This window comes from Meleagris gallopavo, chromosome 5, assembly GCF_905368555.1.
Source record: "Meleagris gallopavo chromosome 5, MGAL_WU_HG_1.1, whole genome shotgun sequence".
In the NCBI taxonomy this organism is placed as follows: Eukaryota; Metazoa; Chordata; class Aves; order Galliformes; family Phasianidae; genus Meleagris; species Meleagris gallopavo.
Window position 1 is genome coordinate 24,097,848 of NC_139408.1, and position 24,335 is coordinate 24,122,182.

At 40.6% G+C, this 24,335-nt stretch overlaps 1 protein-coding gene across 1 annotated transcript in view; it reads left to right on the forward strand.

The window, feature by feature from the left end:
• Positions 1-51: 51 nt before the first annotated feature.
• CHP1 (calcineurin like EF-hand protein 1) overlaps positions 52-24,335 on the forward strand; it is a 33,440-nt gene continuing 9,156 nt past the window's right edge. The window contains exons 1-9 of the mRNA XM_003206450.4: positions 52-246; positions 4,435-4,507; positions 10,862-10,942; positions 11,811-11,938; positions 12,690-12,751; positions 13,818-13,940; positions 15,189-18,794; positions 22,887-22,923; positions 23,527-23,749. Of these exons, the coding sequence (XP_003206498.2) occupies positions 180-246; positions 4,435-4,507; positions 10,862-10,942; positions 11,811-11,938; positions 12,690-12,751; positions 13,818-13,940; positions 15,189-15,242 (588 nt within the window). The 5' untranslated portion in view covers positions 52-179 and the 3' untranslated portion in view covers positions 15,243-18,794; positions 22,887-22,923; positions 23,527-23,749. The remainder of the gene's footprint in view (positions 247-4,434; positions 4,508-10,861; positions 10,943-11,810; positions 11,939-12,689; positions 12,752-13,817; positions 13,941-15,188; positions 18,795-22,886; positions 22,924-23,526; positions 23,750-24,335) is intronic.

The following is a 24,335-nucleotide window of genomic DNA, read 5'->3' on the forward strand; positions in this document are numbered from 1 at the left end:
GGCGGGTGCGGAGCGCGCGTGCGCGCGGCCGCCAGGCGGCGAGGGGCGGGCGGCGGGGCCGGGCCGGGAGCGGCGCCATAAGAGGCGTGCCGCCGCCTGACTCCTCAGCGCCGCTGAGCGCTGCGTCGGGTTCGGGCTGAGGGGAGCTGACGTCTCGTTGCTGCCGTTTGGTTGTAGCTATGGGTTCCCGGGCGTCTACGCTGCTCCGAGATGAGGAGATCGAGGAGATCAAGAAGGAGACGGGCTGTGAGTGTGGAGCGGTGGGCGGTGGTTGTCCTCCACTGGGATGTGTCTGGGCCGGCGGTGCCGGGCTCCTCGCACGCCTCGTAGGATGGGGACGGGAAGGCCGCGGTGCTGCCGGCTGGGCGGGCTGGGAAGTGCCTGCAGAGGCCGCTGAGAGCTGCGGGAACGCCGCCTGCTTCACTGCGGCCGGGGGCCTTTGCTCTCTCGTTGTGTAGTACTTTTTTTTTCCCCCAAGCATTAGTTGTCGTGTCGCTACAGCTGAGGCTATTGAAGGTGTAGGAGAGCTAGTGTAACTTGTGGAAGTCTTGTGTTGAGCGACAGTAACGAAAAATAAATTCCTGTGTTAGCCAACAATTAGGAGAGTGTTGCTGTAACTATCCCTTAATCCTGTGCCGTGTGTAGGGCTGTCCCCACTGCCTCTGGGCCTTCCAGCCATGGGGCACCCATTGCTTCCGCACTGCCTCCCCACCCTCAGGGTGAGGGATGATGGTGAATTCAGTGCTGCTTTCCATCTAATCAGCAGAGAGGCCACGGTATCATGCTATTGCTCTGCTCTTTGTTTTTTATTCCTGTTTTTCTTTGGAAAATCAGTGTCTCTTAGAGTGTTTTTGCTCTGTTTATGCTTGCTGGTTTTTCCTTGCTCTGTAAAAATACTTTGCTTTCTTTTCTACTGAAATGTTGTCTTAGTATTGACCAATGTAGTGGACAGCTAAGTGAGTTAACATACTTTCCGTGATTCTTTCCCTATGTCAAGTGAACTTTGTACAGGAGGGTTATGATAAACAAGTGGGAATGTAAAAGTCTGCATTCATATTCTTTTTTTAACCACAAAAATCCATAGTGTGGAGGTGGCCTTACTGTTTAATATGCTCTTAAAAAAACAAACTGTAAATCTGGAATGCTCTTCCAGGAAGTTTGAGAAAAGGAAAAGTTTACTTGATTTATTATTGATTCAGTTTAATTCTTACAGTTTTATTTCTTGAATGGCTAATTAAATTGAGATGGCTGTATAGGCATGACCTTCTGAGCAGTAAACCCATCAAGCTCTAGTTACCCTCTAAATGCTTTACTTAAGCACCCATGTTAATGTTTGTGATCAGAAAGTTTAAGATCTATTGCTTGAATTTACTTAATTTCTCTGTTTTTATTACTCAGTTTTATCTGTTGTAAAATGCAGTTTAGTTAATTAAGTATTACTGATATTCTCTGACTCATGCTTGCTTGTGAGCTCTCAAAGTGCCTCTTGAACTTTATCAAATTCTTTTTTTTCTTTTTTTTTCTTTCCCTCCTTCAGTTTGAAAAAAATGGAGTCTAGGAATGTATTTTCCTCTGCCTTTTCTTCTGCTGTAGATAGATGGAAAATTCCACCAAGCTGTAGAACTATTCCATGCTTCACGCAGGTGAACCTGTACTTACGCGAGGTACAAGATAGGAGAAATACAGGACTCTGAAGTTACCCGGAACAAAGTTTGCAGTAATACTACTTTAGTATTCTTCCTGAATAGGCTATCTGATCACTTGCTAGAAACTTGATGCTAATGATACTTCACTTGTTAAAGAGTTTGAGAAAGGGACTTCTTGAAATAAACAATTTGGCAGTATTACGTGCCACTGATGGACTGATGCGGTAAGTTCTCTGAATGATTCTGTTTTGACTTCTTTGAGAAAAATGCCTGTTCTAGTTCATCCAAAGTAAGTACAAAAGAGCAAACCTAACATTTAACTTATTGGAATGAATTCAGCAATCCTTGTGATTCAATTTTATATAGCACAAAACTGAATAGCTGATACTACTAATATTAGTAATAAGCTACGTGTTAATGCTTCTTAGTTGGACAGACTAAAAATATATCTTTGTGGGAACTCGAAGCACGATCTTTCACAAGCCATACAATGACACTTAAAATCTCTCGAATGAAATTTTAAATTCAGAGGGAAGTTCTGTACTACGTACTTCTTTATGTCCTGATGGATAACATAAGCACAGTAAGTTTAGAAACATCTGCAAAGGCACTGCTTGCAGGAACTGGGGACTAATGTGTCCATTAAGACTTCTGCTTGCTGGCAGATAATCTCCGATCTGAGAGAAAAGTACTTTGCTATTTCAGTAATCACTATTAAAAGAAACAGATAGGATGTCCAAGATGTTGCTTGTCAGCATTCTTGCAAGCTCTTTGGAAAGCCATTGGAATGTAACAGTGTTCAAAGCCTTTGGTTCATACTTTGTTCCCATGCTTTGAAGCTGTTCACCTAAGGATTAATAATAAACTAGCATTTATATGAGAATTTAGGAGAATTATTTCAGTGGTAAGAGGTGATGGATTTTCTTGCAGTTATTTATATGCTTAGGAAATACACTTTCATATATCATAGAATAAAGGTAGTGTCATTGTTAAAGATGCTTTAAAAATAATAAACCTTGAATCTGCAATGCTTTTCCAGATTTGATTATTTTTTTCCTCTGAATATATCACATTTTTGAGATATATCTGGAAATAGATAAATATCGTATATTTATATAATCTTGTGCTAGTGTTTTGGTCATGTTTCAGCATATCTAATTAATAAAAATGTTATAATTATTATAGTAAAATTAAAATAGAAGATACAGCTACTGTCTTGACTTGATTTAAACTTCTAGAAGGGCCTTAATGAGTATTATAGATAGTCATATTTCAGGAAGCTTTAAGTCTTAGTTTTTGTTTATAAGAAGCGGTTGTAAGTTGCAAACCTTGCTCTGGTTTTCTTTTGGTCAGCAGGGAATTCTTTTGCCTGAGGAAGCTTTGAAGAGTGCCCAATGCTGCAGCTTTTATGAGGGATGAGAGTCAAATAAGAAATTAGGGAAGAGTGCAGTGCTGGATCTGAATCATGTTCCTTTGTCATGTTGCTATGATATGCTGTTTGTCCAGTATGATATCAACAAACACTTTGTCTCCTGTCAGTATGTGCCAACTCATCATATTCTGTTGTGGAGGTGTCCCAAAAATGGAGTTGGGTACACTGTCTTGAAAATGAGAGATGGAGGAATTGAAAGTTTTTCACCAAAGGCGTACAGGGTACTCACTTCATAATCTATTGTTACGATTGCATGTAAAGTATCTGAAAGAAGAAAGTGCAGATGTTAGAAGTCTTGAAAATAGTAGTATCTACTTGTTGTGTGTGTTGCTTAACTTGAACTTGAGCAAGCTGCCCTGTTTAATGGGAGAGAAGTTGCCTTATGTGGAACTGAGCAAGTTGCCCAACCCAGTGCGAAGAATGAAGGTTGCTTAGGAGACATGAAAAAGAACAGTTGTTGGCAGGTCATCCTAGAAGAGGGAGCAGTTGAACCTAAACAAATAGGCTGGAAAAGAACAGACCTGATAAAAATAATTTTACCTCAGTTGTTACAGATCAGACAAGTGCTGTGCAACCTGTTCCCAAATAAATTTTGTATGTGGGCTGGTGAAGGCTTTTAAAACAATTCAATCCAAACATTGCAGTATGTGCTAGTTCAACATTGGATGTAATCACACCTTTACTGAGCAAACATTACAGCTCAATTCAGTCTTATTTCGTGTATTGACTAACTTGGTGTGAGTGGGCTCTGAAAAGCCAACCTATTCTGTCAAACATTCTTTCAGTTTTATAGGAATTAATATTCTAGATAGATGTTCTTCTGACAATGGACCTCTCTAAGGTGCTGAATGTCTGGTACCCTTGAAATGTCAGATTTAGTCTGAAGTAATTTTCTTCTTTCCACTTGCTTTGTGTTCCAGCTCACTCTTGAACTTGTTTAGAAGTTGACTTTTCAGTTTTGAACTCACTGTTCTAGAAGCCTGCAACATGCTTAGATGAACCACAAAATGAATAAACTGTTTAGATTCAGACAATCCTGTAAAGAACAAAAAGTGATCAGGTGCCAAGCCTAGTCATTTTCTAGAGGCAGAGGAACAATACATTTCCCATCTGAAGATGGGAGGAAAGAAACCAACTGGAGTAGAGACAAAGAAAAGAAGTAAAGATGCTACAAGAAAGGTCTACATTGTCTTGAATGACATGGAGAAGACTGGTGAAGGCTGTTGGGAAAATTTCCAGCAATAAAAGAAACACTGGAACTGTGATTCAGATATCCTGGCAGTGTAGTTTGGTGCAGTGCGGTGTGCTCCTGCAGGGAATCACTGATGTGCTCATTTTTTTTTTTTCTTTCTTCAGTCTCCCACAGTCAAATCACTCGCTTGTATAGTCGCTTCACCAGCCTAGACAAAGGAGAAAATGGCACTCTTAGGTAGGTACTGACACTAATTTGTCTCCTTCTGTTGATATGTCTGTAATGGTGCCTTGCTGCTGGGGGATGTGTGCATGTTTTTCTCATGTGGTGAATCACTGAGGCTGTTACAAGAGGTTCCTTCATACATACTGTCTGCATGGAATTTCAAACTTCTTTTATGAAAGAAATGTGATTGCTGGACTGAGTAAATGTACTTTAAATAACAGTTCTCCTTACTGTAAAGCTGAAGGTTTGTAGTAATTAATATAGGAAAGCTCAGAGTTGATATTGAGGATTTAATAACAAATGTTTAGGAATGTGGAACCAAATTTTTTTTATTGTCGCTTCTTATACTGTAAGCTGCCTCTAGTTTATAGATACTTATTAAAAGAACTGTTCCACTAGGTTATCTTTATCCTGGCTTTACAAAAGGAAGATGTGCCGAGAGTGAGAACTTCTAATTATATATGATGCCCCATGTCTTTAACAACAACCATGTCTGTTAATATGCTCAAAAATAACATGGAAGTGCTGGAACTAAATCACTGTGACTAAACAAGTACTCATTTGATTCTTTCTTTCTAGTAGTAGCTAACGAAATTGTGCAAGATGTTCCAATGCTACACAGCAGTGAACTGGTTAGCTGCGGTTTGTAGTGGTTTCACACTAGTTGGTAGCCTTGCTGTACTTTGCTGTTTTCTCACTCCCTCTCCTCAACTGAATTGGGAGAGAAAATGTGATGAAAAAAGCTTGTCTTGTTTCTCATATTTTATCACTCCTCTCTCCCAGCTGTTGTGCAGTGTTGTTTCCCTGGTCTTAAATATGCTCTCACAGCTGTAAACAGTATTGCACACTGGCTCAGATTTGGCCTTTGATAGGTGCTTTTTTGAGGTGCTTGGAGCTGGTTCTTACCTAACCTGAGGCAGCTGCTGTGCTCTGCTGACAGTGGCCCCTTGCTACCGAAACCTATCACGTAAGCCTTATAGACAGTTAAATAAAAATGAAGCTTAAATCTCATCTGCAAAATATTTTTCACTTTGATCCACCGAAACTGCTGGAAAGCATTATCTGGTTATTGTATAACGTTACTGTTTTGCTCTTTATTTACTGGTCTATTTATGAACTCTTATTATGTTTGACTGTTTACTGTTGTATTGATGATGCCTATAGATGTCTAACTGATGAGCTGTTCATGATTGAGCATGCCAGAACTGCAATTTTGCAACCAACGTAAGCTGGTCTAAGGCTGTAGTGCAGTTGGAAATCTCTTGCTTTTCTGTGTTGATTGTGGTGTTCAGGGCTCATCTTTGGAAGCTAATGTACATCTCTGAAAACTTGCCAAAAAGAATGAACAAAAAGGGAATCTGACCTGTTTACAGACAGGTTTTGCTTCACATCACTGTATAGCCACATATGCTGGAATCATTGCAAAAGGAAGTTTGAGATGATGCAGGACAGAGTGGGAAGAGGAAAGACCTCATAACATAGTGTACTGGTCTGGTGGGAATGGGATTAATTTTCTTCATAGCTATTCCATTGCTGCCAAACCCAGTAAACATAGATTCAACAATCACCTGGGTTTTTTCCATCATCTGATCTTGTGAAATGTGGCTGTAGAATGGCCTCTAAAGCTAGACCTACCTATAAACCTGTGTCGATATAAAACTACTTCCTGCCATTTACTTCCATGACTCATGCAATTCCTTTGGGTGCCACAAATTGCTGACTTCTCAGCTAACATTTAAGTTGTGCTGTCCTCTTGTGTAAACATGTCTAAGTGATCAGTTTCAGTTAAAAGTACACTTAATTCCCATTTAGTTTTAACCTGTCATTTGAACTGTGGTTGTACTGTAAGTAGATGGACTGGCATAGCTGAGGGGATGGCAAGATGGAGTGTGGGGGTGGAAACAATTGTCCTAGCACAGGATGGGCGGGAGCTTCTTAAACCTGTCCTGTCACTGAAGCTGATGTATCATAAATTGTAACCCTGGCTGTTGTGACAAACAGACTAGCTGATAATCTATAAGTAAAAATACTACTGATGTCTCAGTTGAATTACTTGAAGTGAATACTAACAATCTTCAAAATCTGCATGTGGATTTTGTCTTTGCTGGTTAAAGATGGTTGTATCCACAGCAGTCCAGCACAATTGGAACCTGGATTTATGCACATCTTCTCAGTTCCTTTTTTCAACTTTTAAGGATTCAGTAGGTGAATTTAAAGTTTTATGAACTTCACAGTGATCATATTTGATTTGTGTAAGAGGAATAGTTAGTCATATTCTATGAATGATGCATATTGCTTAGTGGTTCATAGAAATATAGAATAGCCTGGGTTGAAAAGGACCACAACAATCATCTAGTTTCAACCCCCCTGCCATGTGCAGGGTTGCTGACCACCAGACCAGGCTGCCCAGAGCCACATCCAGCCTGGCCTTGAATGCCTCCAGGGATGAGGCATCCACAGCCTCCTTGGGCAACCTGGTTGGTTTCACAGAGTTAAATACCAAGTGATGTTTTACTTTCTTTGTTGATAACCACATGGTATTTGGGAAAGGAAATGAGGTTCATTTGGAAAAATCCTCAAGTGTGCAAACTGTTCTGTGAACTTGCATTCTTGGCCTCTGAGCGTGGCCGTACCCCAGCCATGGCTGTCTTAAAGTGGCATTCAAATTTTGAAACCTGTTATGGCATTCACAATTTGTGGAAGCAGTCATTAAGTTTAAGTAATGGAAAAGTATTTCCTGAAAAACAGTGCTGGGGGTAGTGGGTCAGAAGCTTAGAAAGCGTGGCTTCTGAAATACTGATCGAATAACTTCTGGGTAAGCAAGAATTTACCGTGCTTACTGTCATCAGATAACTTTGAAGAAATGTTTTTTTCCTCCCTTTATCTTCTGCTTAGAATTGCAGCAACTGGTGAAATGCTATCAGCTCTTTAGAAGTGTGGAGAAAACATGGTATTTCTTTCATTTTTTTTTTTTACACAAAATTGACAAACTGACTTGTGCCTTATGAATGAAAACAGGTTGTAAAAACCAGGGTAACTGTTCTTGTTGCCTTCTATTTTAATACTTTGGCAAGGAGCCTCTTGTATAGAGATAACTTCTGCACTGGGAAGTTACATGTTAAACACTTCAAAAGTATTTTTTTGCTGTACAGCAATTGGTTTAGCCTGGTGAGTTGTGAAGGAAGGTAGGCAAATGTTCTGAAAGCTGATGTTAGAGTAGACATACTGTGCTATTTATGCAAATTCTGCACTTAAAAATGCTGTTCACAAGACTGTCTCTTGGAGAACTTTTAGAAAGCCTTTGGTGCTGAGAGAAGGGTAATGAACTATCGGGGCCATCTGCTGACCTTTGTCAGCAAGTTGAATCAGTTCAGACTGAGAAAGTTCTAGGCTTGTTCTTAATAGTTCAAACTGATAGTGCATGCACTAACAACAGTATACAAACTAACTCTGAGTATGGAATTATTTGCCTTTGCTTAAAATGTGAAGGATTTCTTTTTTTGTCTAAAACTGACAGAACAGGCAGCATATAGATTTGTATTGGTGAATGATTGGTTACTACAATAATTTATGCTTCTGCCCTTGACCATTCATTTATTAATACTGCTTTCTGTTGCTTTTCTTCTAATTATTTTTTGCATTCTTTTCCTAATGTTTATAAATAATTATTCCCCAGTCAAGAAACTGTTTTTAAACTTTTATAAACTATGTGTACAGGTGAAGTTTGATGAGATGGCTGACATGGCTGTTAAAAGAGAAGGGTGACCACTCTTTCTGTATCACTTCTCCATGCTCTCAGCACATCTTTGTCAGCTGTGGTGGTATTTGCAAAGAGAAGCTGTTCAAAAATTAGTCTAATTAATCAAAGATAATTGGGAGGATGGAGAAGAAAAAGTGGGGAGCTTTCCTTTTTGTTAATGAGGTGCATTAGACCATCAGTCTGACAAATGTTAAAGCCGATGGGGAAGAGAACAATAAAATGTCTTTTCAGTAGTAACCTGCTAAATCTGGCCGTGTTGCTATTTACTTTGAATTATAGCCTTTGAAATTTTTTCTAGAAGCTTTAAATATTTCTTATTGTCTTCACTCTCTGGACATCTTCCCCTTCTTTTTTTTTCCCATCCTTTATGTTAAACGTACTGTTTTACCTTGAAGTAAAAGGGTGGACAGCCAGAAATAATGGAAGGAAAATAGAGTCCAGTCTTAAAATAGAGAAATTCCTTTCTGCAACCTGTGAATGCTCTGGCATACATATAAAACATCCGGCCTCCATAATAACATGCAGTTAAAGGTTGTTTTGCATGTTATGTTTAAGCAAGGGTTTAGTAGAAGCCTGGCCCTGGAAATAACCATGTTAGAAGTGCCTGTTGCTATGATACTGAAACAGAAGAAGCAGAGGGCATCTGATTTTCCTGTAAGTTCCAGCCTCAGCCGTGTGAAGTTGGCCCCAAATGACTGCAGGAAGTTTTCCTTTATGAAGTGGAGAATAACTTACATCATGCATTAATTTACTTTTATGGCCATTAGAGCTGTTTCAATTATAACACTCGCTCAGTAATGTGCTCTTAACAAGCAAAAATGGTCTACTGCAATCCTGATAATGCCAGGACAAATAGATTTGAAACCTGGGGAGTTATTTGCGGTTAATTGTTAATCTCCTGCTATAAAGTGGAACTGGAAGTTGGAATGCTGAGTGTTAATTGAGGCTTAATACTAAGAAATAGTGATGTGCAAGTAGAAAACCTTGAAGTGTTTTGATTTTTGTCTTGAATGGAATCTGAGAGCAGTTGCTTCTTTTAGATCCTAAATGCTAGCACTGAAGTTATGTTGCTAAAATGTTGTTTCTAGGGTGCACATTTTCCACATCACTGCTTTTCCTACCTGAGTCATTAATGCATGCTCTGCCCTTTAGCTATAGCTTGGAAAGGTAGCAGTCCTGGAGGGTAGGGTAACAAGTTGATCGTGTTATGCAGACGGTGACTTTGCCAATTAAAAATAATTCGGACCTGGTCAGAGTAGATGTAGGTTTAAAAATATGATCAGGTCATTCTATTAGAAGGTCAAACAGTTTTAGCCATGTTGTAACAGATGTGCTATAATTGGGACTAACAGTGCAGTGGTGTAACTAAGTATTAGGAATACTTTAGAGTTCATTTAGAGTCAGAACATCTTGCTTGATCTTTCTCAGACGTTTTTCCTCCTGTCTTTAAGATCACGCTGTTATTAAAAAGGCTGGTATACTTAAATAGGTTTGTTCTCCTTTGCTTTCCTCTGCCAGATTCTTTAGTGCAAACTTATTGCTGATTCATTTTTGTGAGGGTGGTTTTTAAAAGTAGCAAGTTTTGAATGACTAAGTTTGAAGTTTGACTCAAAATTCAGAAATAGCAGGATTGCATTTGACTTTAAAGGAACAGCCAATATTTCTAGAGATCAAGCAGTAACTGAGTTATGCATGTGGACAGAAGAGGCTGGGACTGGGGGGGCTGGTTTTATGGATTTTGTTTGTTTTTTGTAGCCTTAACCAGGTGCTGTTATTGTACTTTAAAGCTCAGATGACCATGAAATACATCTTATACCAATGAACTGCTGCGCTCTATTATATTGAAAAAAAAACTTTCTTTCTGGAGGTATTTACAAAGAGTTGCTTAGTGTGTCTGCCTTGGCCATAACAGAATTACCCCAGTTTCCTGTCAAGGAGATATTGTTAGGCTGGAAGAAAAATTACCAGGGCAGTTTTAATAACAAAATGGACCCTGTTTTCATGATCATACTGGCATGAAGGAACTATTTTAGATCAGCATAGCTTTTGTCTTCTAGTTCAGAAAAAAGTTGTAGCAATATAAGTGTAGCTATGCTTGTACTAGCATGTGCCTATATATACAATCATGAGGAGGAAGGAGAATGGCTGGCAAGAGCAGTGAATCTTGGCAGTGAACTGGTGAAGCTGCATCTAGTACACAAGCTAGGAGTGAACTTGCTGTTTTAAAATAGAAGTGCTTCTTAGTGGGAGATAAAATATAAAATTTAGCATTCATCATGTAGGAAGTTCTTCCGTGAAACTAAATTGTGCAAATCACCTGCGAGTATATTTGGAGGAGCATAGCATGATATTGTCCTAGCATCTGGAGTGAACTAGTCTGAAGAAATCATTGGCAGATGTAGCTTCAAAATACATAGTTTAAGAAGTTTACTTTTCCTTCAAAACCATTTCAGAAGTTTTCCTTCCTTAAATTGGAAACTAGTGAGCACCATTTCTAGAGATGCTTCTAGCACAAATAGTGCTAGCATCTCAATTCTTAAGCAGTTATTTCTCCTGTGACTTGCAGACTTGTTTATACAAGCTTGTTCTGTTCTTGCCTCACTTAGCCGTGAAGACTTCCAGCGGATTCCAGAGCTTGCCATCAATCCTCTGGGAGACCGAATTATCAATGCCTTTTTTTCAGAAGGGTGAGTTCCAACTGGCCTGAATTTGTCAATAGTCACAAAATGTACAGTTTGTCAAGAGCTCTAATAGGAATGAAATGATGATTAAAGCACAGAATTTGAATTCAGTGATAACTGAACATCTCAAACTTCTCATAGTCATGTTGGTATGTTGCTTCCTCTGTATGCTTTCATTACATAATAAAAGACACTTGTCTATTTTGAGACAGTTTTGTATGCTTTATTCAGTGACAAGATTTGCCTGCATGTCACTGTTATCTATTCTTCTTGCTATGCTGCTTTTGAAGAAGGTCAAGGGCATGGACTTCGATTCTTAAAGCAAACTTGTACTAACAATACTTTAGGTGAAGTAGCATTGCAATTAACTAATTCAATTTTTTCTTAGCTTTTTTGCCTTCTAAGTGTACCTTTTGTTAACAGATCAACTTCTGTTTTTTTAATTTGCCTCATTTAAGGTGTAGCTTATGACACTTGCAACATAAATCCAAAAAGGCAGTCAGATTTCCAGTACTGAAGGCCAGGATTCAGATCAGCAAGACGTACTGCTAAACTCGGGTGTAGTTGCAGGATAACTTAGACAAGGGCAAAGGGTGAAAGCTTGAATTTAAACACTACTTGTAGGCAAAGAGGGGAGTAGCCTGTAACAAGATTTCTTGCAGGTTTTTTCCCTTGTATATCACACATCACTCTTCACAGAAGTATGATCCAGGTTACAGCTGTAAAGAGCTGGTTTTGATTACAGGTTGCTAAACCTGGATAGATAGGAATTAAGAATTTCCATGGTGTGGACACTTGAGACATTCTTACTGTTTTTATTGAAATAAACCTGTATGAACTGTGCTGAAGCTGACTGGCTAAAATGCTTGTGCAGAGAGGACCAAGTGAATTTCCGTGGATTCATGAGGACACTAGCCCACTTCCGGCCCATAGAAGATAATGAAAAGAGCAAAGACCAGAATGGACCAGAACCACTGAACAGCCGAAGTAACAAGCTCCACTGTAAGAAATAGGAACCTTCTATTAGAAGCAATTCATATTCTTTTCTTTCTCTGAGAAGAGATCAAGGGGGTTTAGTATCTTCTACACAGTCTTTCCCTGTGGAATGATATCCCAAAATAACCTGATTTTTTAAATGAACTTGCAATCTTACCTGTCCAGAATATCAGTAATCAACTATATTTGTATGAGATTTGGTTATAATTGTTTGAATCTTAAGTTCATATGTCTTTTCCTAAATGCTTCATAACAGTGTTTAAAAATGGTTTGCAATGGTTATATCATATTAAGAAGCCATGTTTTGAACGCAAATGGCTTTTCTATTTCTTTCTCCAGTCTTCTGTGTAATATAGTGCTTACTGAATGCACTAGGCAGTGCTTCCCAGAGCACTTAAAAGTTGTTGTAAATCTCAGCTAGGGTATAGTTGAACAATTGTAAAATTTGCTGGCTCTGAAGTTAAAGCACTGAATGCATCTTAGATCCACTGTAGTTCAGGGCTTTAAAGAAAACTCTGCAAGTAGAATGCTTCTGCAACTTTGCTGAGTACTTAAGTATGTACTTAATGTTTCTCACTTCTTAGCAAAAATGCGGTAATAAGCTTTTATGGAACTGAACATGAATTGTATGGTGAGTCAAAATCCTACATGAGTTATCTTAAAATGATTTGTGAATAGTTGTTATTAGTTTTATAGGTAATTGTCAGGAAGAAAAACAGTGGCACTTGAATTCAGTGCTCTTTTTCTGTCCCTGCAGTTGCTTTTCGGTTATATGATCTAGATAAAGATGACAAGATTTCCAGGGATGAGCTTCTTCAGGTAAATAACATGAGACTACTTTAGATGATTCCATCATCTGCCATTTCACACTGTTTAGAATGAAGAGGGGTGTTGGTAACAGTCTTGATGGAGTTCTTGCAGGAATTTGTGGTTATTTGTTATCTGAAGCTTTAAACCAGAGATATATGAAGCCTTAACCTCATTTGGTAGCCCAGATTGTTTGATCAAACCAGGGATTCTAGATTTAGTTTTAAACTACAGTGTTAGGCTAAATAAGGTCTTACTAAAAATGATTCCTAAAAGGAAGGTCTTATTGGTAAAGATGCTTAAAAATCCAACAAATACACTAAGTCTCTTAAGAGCTGTCTTCTGCAACTTTCTAAGGTGCTTCTAACATGACTCCGTAGGGGTCATTGCTGGGGGTGAATGCAGTCATTCTTCTAGTTGTCTTTGTACTCTCTAACTAGAATAAAACTTTGTGAAACTGCAGCAAAGACCAGCAAAGATAATCAAAGTTCATCAGTGGCTGTATGTATTTAAGCTGGGCTTGAGCTAGGAGTAATTACATACTGCTAATCCTGGGAGGTAGACATGGCAATTTGCGGTTCTTGATGTAGGACAAGGTTTTGCTTTTGACTGAAACTGCCCACTTTCAATCTGTGCAGAAGATGCTTTACTAAATGTTAGGGGGTAGTGGCTGCTATCACTTGTGCATATACTTAGAAAATTCCTGTAGGAAGCATTTTGAACAGTAGACATGAAAATCAAGTATTCATGCATTTTGTGGGAAAAATTAGAAGCATTGAAACATAATATTATTCTTTCCTGGTTTCAGAAGTTTTTTACTACTTCTGTGTATTTCAGCTGCTTAGTGAAAAAGCTGGCTGAAGAAGAAAGCTTTCTTTCCTGGAATCCTTCATGTATAAGGACCAGTAACAATAAATAAAACTACCCAAACTGTCCAGAAATATTTCCATGGAAATCTTTGAGTTGTTCTTCTAAGTCATTAACTAGACAGCATGCATGAGAAATAGTATTAAGAATACTTGTTTTTATATCACTTATGATTAAAAAATAATAATCTAGGGACTTACTTACATTACAGGTGTTACGGATGATGGTCGGTGTCAACATCTCAGATGAGCAGCTTGGCAGCATTGCTGACAGGACAATCCAGGAAGCTGATCAAGATGGGGATTGTGCCATCTCCTTTGCAGAGTTTGTAAAGGTTGGTAAATTACATATTTGACACAAGTAAATGCAACTGCTCAGTAAACAGACAGATCATTGAGACTTAAATGCAGATGGAAAAATAAGTTGTTCAAGTATTTCTTCTGCTTGCATTTGGCTTATTAGGACAGTTTTTTTTTTTTTAGGCTACTCTCTTAGGGTGCAAGTAATTAGTCCATATGTTTCTCTAGTGTAAGCTACCGCATGAACATACTGCAGAATTTTCATCTCATGTAAGACTACTTCAGGCATCTGATCCTAAATGTATCCTGTAGAATAAGGTATTTAAGGAAATAGTGACGAGCTTAAAAATGAGAGATAGCAATATACTCCCAAAACCAGCTTGTAATGAGGCAATAGAGATTTGTAATGCAGCAAACATTGTAATATAGCTATTATAAATGCTTCTTTCTACACAAATAGCCTGACTAGCAGTAACAACAAAGTAATTCTGCTATAGGTGCATTGGTCCAATTTCACTTTATATTTTATCTGTTACACAACCAAGTATATACTAACATACAAACTCCTAGCTGTAGTCCTGTTAATTGTGTCTTCTGATGGTTGCAGAAATAGCTAGCAGTAAGGAGCCATTATGTAGTCAGAAAAAAGTGGTCCTCCAAGTAACAATTTTAACCTAGTGGGATGGGATATTGATGACAGGAACCAGACACATCCTGGATGTGGACAAAGATGAGATGAGGCAGCATAAACAAAACGCAATATGGGAAATTCTTAGTAGGATCAAGTGCTAGAGATATAGAACCCCTCTTCCTTTGACAAATTTAAAACTCAACTGGATAAGACCTTCAGTGACTTAATCTAGTTGGCCCTGCTTTAAGCAGTGTCTGAGAAAGCTGAACTAAATGACATCCAGGAATCTCTTAGAACTTAAATTACTCTAAATTCAGTTTTAAAATGGTGTGGTCTTTTAGTTCAACTGCTTGTGTCCCTTCTTCTAGTCCATTGTTTCCTCACCATGCGTTCTTATACAATCTGCTTTTGAGAATAGCTCAGCCCTTTCTGGGCTATTGGTGACCTGCATCAGTTATATTTTAGTTGACATCCCTCTTCAAGTTTACATGGCTGGAGTTTCTTTCCAGAACAAAACACAGCGGTCTCTAGATGAAAGAATGTCATGCCAAATTGAAGATGCTCTATGGTCCTGCCCATGTCCTTTTTACTTGCAGGAAAGAAATATCTTGTGTAAATTAACTAAAATAACTGTTTCTGGATCTTATTGCAGGTTTTGGAGAAGGTGGATGTAGAGCAGAAAATGAGTATTCGATTTCTTCACTGATGGATGGAGAACCTATTCCTTTCTACCCTTACTATACAATGAATAGAACTTCATTATTTCCTTACCACCTTCCCCCAAAGCATTGTTACTGGTGCATATAAAATACATCTCCAACCCTTCACTGGTTTGTTCTACCAATGTGAACATTCCCTGTGCATCAGGAACTAAGAGAAATAGCTGCCATGGAACTTGGAAAGGAGCATTAAAAAAAAAAATCCTTCCATTTTTAATTTTTACTTCTTCCCTTGTCTCCTTTTGCATTATGAGTAAATGTTTCTCCTTCCTGTGTACTGCAGTTTAATCTACAAACTGATTCTTCTGAGCTCTGAATCTGAGAATGGAAAAAGGAAAATGCCACAGAAATGCCTTCTGAAACACTTTGAAGACGAGCATCTACTCAAATACTAAGTGCAGAGATAATTGTTCACCTTTGTTTCCAGTAGTGGCTTCACATCATAACTATCTCTTTCTTCCTTAGTTGGCTCTTTATATTTTTTTTTTCTTCCCTGCTTTCAAATCTTGACTTCTACGAAAAGACGATACAGTTCTTATGCCATTGTTGCAAAACTAGCAGAGAATGCATAGTAACAGTCCAGAGGTATGGTGTGGAGACTTTCTTCTTTTGGGGATTGATTCACAGTAGGAGAATAGGCACAGTAGGAGAATGTGTGGTGGAGATGGACAGTGGTGTCCTCAAAGGAAATAGGAGCTCTGCACTAAGTCACTTAAATTGTTTCCGCATTTGCTGCAGGAATGTTTCTTTCCTATGAGTAGCTTCCAGACTTGACATGAAGTCAAGTGGAGCATGAAGTACCTTTTCCAGGTTGCTTTACTCTAAGATGCCTCTTCCCATTCAGGTGGCTTTGCCTCTGAAGGTGTAAACTTGTTTACCAGCATACATAATGCAAGAAAGCTATTCATGCCAAAAACTGGGATTTGTCTTTGTCACTGCCCCCGATAAGTGTCATGAAACATTACTGATTTTTTTTTTCCTTATTAATTCTAGTGACCTGGACATTAGTAGTTATTTGCACTTTCCAATATGGAAGTCCTGGTCTTTTAGGTTTGTGTTGATTGTGCTGGATGTGTTTATGGAAGGTCGGGCATGCAAATATTGCTTGGAAATACGTATTTTGAGTACTACTAGTGATATTTCAGAATATATATCTACATAAATCTCTCTGCAAGTATAAGATAATTATCCTTTCATTTAACTGTATTAAATGAAAGATAATATATTTACTCCCAATCAAATCAGGATGTCAGAAGTATTGAAGGTTCAACAGCAGCACACTTTTCTGTGGTTAGATTGGCAGATGATCTCGCCTAGTTCAGCTGGAGCAGCCTATGGTCTGGGGAGGACCTTCCAGTAAAACCAAAAAGCCCTAGGAGCTTCTTTATTGAAGAATCAGTGTTACAACTGCTTCTTTGTCATTTGTCAATATTTCTATAAATACTGCCAGTCTCAAACTACCCTCAAACGTTTGTTTTATTTTCTTCTTTGTTCCTTGAATCATTTACTTCTGTAAAATAACATGCAGGTCTCTGAAGGATTTCTGGTTTGTTTTAAATTAAGGAATTGCAAAGTAAAATGCTATCCTTTGTTTTGCAGAGCACAGCACAAGTCCACAAACGAACAGAAATTAAAAACCTCTGTAAGAGGAAAAAGTTTTGACTGTCATGTAAAATAGGATTGTAATAATGTTAATGAAGTGTTTTTTGAAGTTGTAGGCATTGTGATCTGCTTTAAAGTAAGTGTTGCTTTCCTTTTCTGGCTGTATAGTTGTAACCTACAGTTGTGCCTTATTGTCCCAGTGAGACTGGATATTGTATTTATCAATCCATAAATAAACCTTCCACTGTATTAAAAATATATATTTCTTCATTGTGACTGGTTATCCTCAGTTACTAGAAAAACTAAGTACCAGTGGAATAGTATAGCTAGCATGCTTTACAAATGAATTCTTGTAACTTTGTTTTCATAGTATTACCAAAATCCTTCATTCCGCTGGTAAAGCGGAAGAAACCAGTAGTGCAAAACAGGACCTCCACAGGAGCACATGTAACACTACAACATGGATTCTCCTGTAAGAACAGGAGCATTACATTTCTCCATGGTTCCAAACAAGGGTGGGGAGTGGGGTGTTTTGGTGCTTTTTTTTTTTTTTTTCTTGGGGTGGGGGAAGGAAAAAAGCAGAATCTGACTTTGCCATTAGCTGTTTAAATCAATTAGAAGCTGTGTGGGATGCAAAGCAATAGGAAGGCAACCTTAAGCTTGTGGAATTTTGTCTTTACTGAAACTTATAGGCTAGTTTCAGAGATGGGCATTGGTTATCGAGAGGCTGTTTTTATCTTCCTTCATGAGAAGGAGCTGATTGATAAATATTGATAGCAACCTTCCTGAGGCTTCCATGCCCTTTGCTAGTCAAGGATAAACTCTACAATAACACGATTCTCTAGTTTCATAGCTCAGGCTGTCTATCTTATTCGGTGTTCTGCAAGCCTATGTATTTGAGTTGGGAATTGAGAGGTGGTAGACAAGTTGTACAGAATGAAGATTTCATGTTTTAATTTAAAATCCTTCAAAACGAATCTGTACAGATGTAAGCAGATCTCTGAAGAAAAAAAAAAAAGGAAGAAAAACTGCGGTTGGGAATAGCGTGTAGATGTTAGCAGTGGAGGCGGCAGAAGGTTTCCTTGGGCACGAAGCTGCCCGGTAGCGGAGTGCGGTTGGGATTCCCGCGGAGCGGGCCGCCTGTAGCCGTGATGAGTCAGTGCAGCTGGGGGTGGTTCTCGGGAGCTCTGTGAATGGATAAGTACTCCTTCACACTACTCGATGTGTTCACCGGTCGTCTTCAAGCGTAAAATTACAGTTGCTGGCGGGGGCGATAAAAATAGATGCGTCTGCGCCACGGGATCCGGCGGTGGGAGCGGAGGCAGCCGCTCAGAGCGGCCCTGTCGCCCGCTAACGGCGGCGGGGTGCCGGCTCGGCTGGGCCGCTCCGCACGCGGCACCGAGGACGTGACCGTTAACGTGCGCCGAATGGAGGGCGGGGAGCGTCAGTCCCGGCGCCAGGGGCGGCCGCCGGCACGCTTTGTGGAGCGGGCCCGCTCCTCCCCGCGGAGCGTGCGGCCGGAGCGCTTCAGCCCGCGGGCGCCGCCCGTTCCGCCGTGGCTGCCCTTCCCGAGCCGCTCCTTCCAATCCCGTGGAGGTCAACGGAGGATTCGCCCCAGGCCGGTCCGCTCGCGCTGCCCGAGCCGATCGTTCCGCGGGCGTGTGCTCTTCGCGGAGCCAATCGGGAAGGGCAGCCTCGGAGGAGGGCGGTGATCTTCCGTGACGGACGGCGCCGGCTATCAATCGGCGTCCAAGTCGGACGGCGGATGCCTGGGAGCGGCATCCAATAGGCTTGCGGCCGAGGGGGCGGGACGCCGTCGCCGGGAGCCGCGAGCCCCCCGCCGGGTGGCCGCGGTGAGGAGGGAAAGATGGCGGAGTGAGAGGAAGAGGCGGAGGGGCCGGGGCCGGCCGCGGCCCCGCGGCCTTGGCCGCGCTCAGGTGAGTGTGGCGGGTGGACGAGGGTTCCGTCGCGGGGCCGCGCCCAGCCGGCTGCGCGCCGCCCCGCTACCTCGCCTGGCCGGGCTCGGGCACGGTCGCACCGCCGCTTCCTTTCCCGAGGCGCCGGGCCGGGGCCGGCGCGCACCCGGGCGACTCCCGGCCCCTCGCCCCGCAGCGCGGCCTCCCCACCGGGGCGGCCCTCAGGGGCGAGCGGGGACGGCCGGGTCGCGGGCGGCGCCCCGGCGAGAAGGGGGAGTGGGCCGGGCCCGCCGCGACCGCCCGACGGCCTTGGATCCGAGGGGAACTCGGGAGCGGGGCCGGGCCGCGGCGGGGCGGGGAGCCGAGCCGGGCGGTTGCGCTGCTGTCCGGAGGCTCCGCGCCCTCCTGCCGCGGGACGTGGTGGCTCCGGGCGAGCCGACGCGGTCGGAACGCGGGAGCGATCCACGGGGCAAAGTAACTTCAGGACTGCGCCCATTGCGGGGTTCGAGGCGAACCGAGCGGCGCGGGTGGCAACTGCTAGGGAGGTGAAAAGGGCCTTAAGCCGTCGGTAAGCTGTCACTGAGAGCCTCCTGCCCTTCTCTGCGGGTGTGCGGGTCAGACGCCGTCTCTAGCACGGAAGTGCCTTGTGTCTCGTGTTTTATAATAGTTTTTTAAATCTAGTTTGTTACAGAGTTCGAAGTGGCTACGTTTTCAATGTCAGGTAAAAGTAAAAAAAAAAAAAGATGATGACCCACCAAAGTGGCTAAATGAGAAGTTTTAGATCCTGTGTAGACACAGGGTGTTATCTTGCATGACCTGATAAGAAATTTGTTTGTAACCAATGGGGTAGCTTGGAAGAAACGTTAAGTGTGAATTGGTAACTAGTTCTAAAAGCAGTAGCTATTTCTGAGACCATTTCCTAAGGAATGCTTTGCATGTGCTACAGCACGTTTCTATCCCTTGTGCTGTATCATTCTCCTAGTAACAGTAAGGGCAGCTTGTGAGCAACCCAGCGTTAAGGCTGCTGCTGAATACCTGCTTAGACTTGTCTATGTATGAATGGTTTGAGATGAGATGTTTGAAATATACCAAGCTATTTGCCTTGATCATATAATGTAAAGATCATTTTTCTTTATACTATAATTAGAAGAATGATAACCTGTCAGCTTTCTTCATGTGAAGCTGTAGAGGTTTGAGCAGTAACCAAGTACATTTGGTTTAGTATATGTTCTTAATTGCTTTGAATGCTCAAGAACTCTCAGAAGTCATACAAAAAGAAATTAGAGTTTTTAATACCCTAATTGACAAAGTGCACTGCTTTACGGTCTTGCTTGTGGTGCTGTAAGCCTGTGCAATATGTGCCTAGGTTGTGCATCTTACAAAGGTAAGCTCTCATTGGGATATCAAAAATCAGGGGCTGACTAAGGCTGAACTTTCTGACCAAGTCTGTGAAGAGTCTGGAGTACTTCTTCAACACCTCCCACGTTCATCCTGTAAAACTAGAAAAGAAATGATGTTTGAAAGCAGTGCTGGTGGTTATCTGGATGGAAGATGCAAAGGCACAGTTTCCCTAAAATGGGATGTGCAACCAGGGATGTTTCTTTGCTTGAAAAGTAGAGAGCCATAGGACCTATCTATTCCACCACTATGATATGTACAGAAATTGCAGCTGTGAAACAGCCTTCCCTATATTATCTACTGCTATGGGAACTAGCAGTGTACCAAAAAGATAGGAAATATCCTTGGGAACCTCAGAGGAGGTAAGGGTAAATTTATTTTAAATAGAAAAACAGGTTACAGTGACTTAGGCTTGGAATCTAATTAACAGCTGGATGTCTGCCGTGCCTGAGATGTCCATCCAGCAGCCAAGGGAGCACGGCAGGAGTGCTTACTTCATCTGTCTAGCAGTGAGGGATCTTTTGCAGAGGACTAGGGGCATCAGCTGGCAAGTCCTTATGTCCTGTGGACTCCCAACGTATTGACTATTCTGTGCTGTAGGTGCACATCAGTGTATCCTTTTGGAGCTGACAGTGGTCTGTCTCTCCATCCTGTCCTGTTCTGTGAATTGTCACTGTTTTCTCTTGCCAGATGTGAGTGTCTTCTGAAACTGCAGAAGGATGCACCCGAGTACCTACTAACTAAGGTGCTGATAATGCAAACCCTTCTGAGAGCCCTGTCCCTGCTCTGTGATAGTATGTATATATGCATATACATATTATGATTTTGCTACTTCTGTTTTGTAATATAAGCTTTTGTCATTATCAGCTTTCTGGTTACATTTGGGACTTTAAGCTATCGAAAAGACCTCAATGGACATGGCATCTTAAATGCTAATTTTGCTTTATGCGTTTTCACATATCTCCATCACCTATAACTTTTGACTGTTTGTCTCTGTGACCCTTTTCCATAAGCCTGTTTCTAAGTCTTTCCTTCCTCATACGCTTCTCAGGTTATATAGTTGTATGTTCTTCATTTTAGCATTCATTCTACTTCTGGCGTGCTGATGATGTAAATAGATTGATCTTTCCTCCCCAGAGTTCATGGAAATTAACCTTTAGTTACAGTAGAGCAAAAGGAATATGAGTGGGCAATAGGTCAAAAACTCTGGAAAATAGTAGTTTCAAAACGTTTAACAGGAAAGAATCTATATATATAATGCTGAGTTTTCACAAGTATTTCTTGTTCTAGATTATATGTTCAGAGTAACGTATGAAACAAGAAAAATAACTTTTTTCCCTGCATTTCCATAGATTTTAATTACAGAGTTGCTGCTGTCACTGTCAGTTTCAGTGCCTGCTAATTTTAAATAGCCTTGATTTATATCTGGTTGCGTTAGCAAGTTCTTTTGATGCTGTTGTGAACCTTCTCCCACATCACCTATGGAAATCAGATAGAAAGTATATCAAGAAGACTGGTTAAAAACTGGGGCATCCAAAATCAGTTAACTTAAAATAAATGATCAGTATTGGGTGAGACATTATTTTGCATGAGTTACTTTATGTCACCTGTGGCCTTTTTGTAAAAGGACTTTCTGAAGTTGTAAGTTTAGAAGGAAGGAAAACCCAACTTCTCAAAGACTGATCTTGGAAAATGTCTTGTTTCCATTTGCTTGATAAGTTAGCTTGGAGAATTAGATAACTGTTATTTATCAAATTAAGTGTTTTGGTAATCAGTTACTATTGGTTCCTCAGCCTCTTGAAGCTGCACAGTACTCGTCAAGTTCGTGTGGAGGGCTCAAATCAGGAGGGTCAGAACTGATAACAGGACGATGGTCCAAGCAGCCTGAAGCCCAGTGCTAGGGATCATCTGCTCAGTGCAGGTTTTCTGGAGGTGGTTGCAGAAATACAGTGATACCGTGTTGTGCAGGAGGGTGAAAGCTCGGGAATGCTTTGGTGAGGCTGCCAGTAGTTTTGTGTGATCTGAGAGGTGTGTTCAGAGCAACCCAGTACACTTGTAATTTAAGCTGGTGGCTCAGCATCCTTGAGAAGAGGCATTTTGACTCCTTGCTGTAGTGGCTTATATTTACACGAGAGTTCCTTGCCTTACTGGAGGCTGAAATTGTTGTGTCCTCCTCAGTTCCTATGAAATTGACACGTTATAGCTTATTATAAACTGTTGTTTATTTTCAAAATATATACAATCAATTAATTTGAGTGTTGGTGTATACTTAATTCTCCAGATAGAACGAGATGAATATGGGCTGTGGGCTGTAGGCTGTTATCAGCAAAAACAGATTCCAGGGAAAAGGTAATTCAGGAATTATACACATGGTTTTACTTCAGGAAGCAGAATGGTTTCTGAACCAAAGCTTTCTAGGCGTGTTTTGGGCATGTGCTTCCCACTCCATCCTGTTAAAGTTACCCATCCTGGGTCTTCCATACTTAGCTCTGACTCACTTAGCCATCCTTTTCCTTACACTGAAACAAGACAGTAGCAGTGATCATCTGAAAAGTAACATCGTGTTTAATGTAGAATGTCTAAAAGTGTTAACTACTTCCTTGAAGATGTAGATGGTCTTCTGTGTCTTGTGCAAACAATAACCTGTTATCTGAATGGCTTCCTAGATGTAAATTTCATTTTAATTTTTTCATCTCTCTCTCTCTCTCTCTCTAGATTCTCTGAAGAGAATGTTGAGTGTTGAAAAATAGTGGTGAGTGAACCAAAAGATTACTTAGGTACTAAATATAAAATACTAAACTTACCAGGTTTTTGTTCCTTCTTTCTCTGCCTTCCCTTCTTTCCCCCTGTTTCTTTCTTTCTTTCTTTCCCTTACTGAATGCATCAGTTAATGGGTTTTTAAGAAAAAGCTTAGAATCCTTTCAGAGAACTGGAATTTTGTCTCAGCATCGATTTCAACTTGGGCTTTGCTTGAAATAAACCTTGATTTAACTATGTATATGCTAACAGAAATAAATGCTTTGAAAGTTATTAAGTACCTGATCCATGTTGTCATTTTACTCTTCTAAGAGACAGCAACTGTGTCATTCCATTATCTTAGAGTAGTTATCTTAAAGGTAGATTTGTTAAACAGAAGGATTGGAAGAACAGTAATGTAACCAAATGTCAATTATCAAGTAAAAGAAAGTGAATTCAAAATGTCTGAGTATGACAATCAATTTCTAGAATTTTGATTTATCTATTTTTCCCTGTAAATGAAGTAGGCATATTCTGCTAGTTAAGATATATAACAGACTGTTAGATTCTATTCTCAGCTTAGCTACAAATCCTTGGCGTGTTTTTTGCATCTTTGCAGGTCTGTTTTTCCTCACCTTCATGATAAAAATAAGACTTTCCCATCAGTTGTGGGCGTGGTTACTCAAGCTCATCATCCGCTGAAATATTTGCGTGCCTCATAAAGAAGGTGAAAGGTGATGGTGGTGTGCTGTATTGCTGTTTTCACGGCCTACTCGCTACTTCTAACATAGGAGTTGAGAATTATTACCTGAAGATTGTTTCTGAACAACTAAAGGATTAAGGTAAATAGAGTAATACGAGAAAGACGCACAAGGACAGACCAGGGGAAAGGGAGGGATGGGAAAAGTTAGAAAACATGATGTATCCTCATGCTCTTATATCTGAGAAAGAAACTAAAGAGAAAAAATGCTTCCTTTTTCACATCTCTCAATGTTGTATAGGAGAATGCAGGATTGTACTCATGTTACCTTCTAGTCCAAGCTGGCATCAACCTTAAAGCAAAAAAAACCATATTTTAACAGCTTCTTTCACTAGGTGATTCTGGGTGTGTCACTGATGAAAGGCCAGGAGATCAGTGACAAGATGGTAGTTAGTGATCTGCGTCTACACTGTGGACAAGTGTGGAGAAAATGAGTAAAAAAAAAAAAACAACCACCTAATCTGTGATTTTACAGCGTCGTAAGTGCTTTTTTTTTTCCGCTACAGCACTGACAGTTTTGTCATTAATTAGGTAACACTTTAGAGTGTCTCTTTGAATTGGGACCTGCTATAGCAGACTTTATTCTCTATGTTTGCATTCCAGTACTATCTCAGCATTGTCATAGCATATTTCAGAGCCACATTTGAGAAGTCCTATAGCTTATTAAC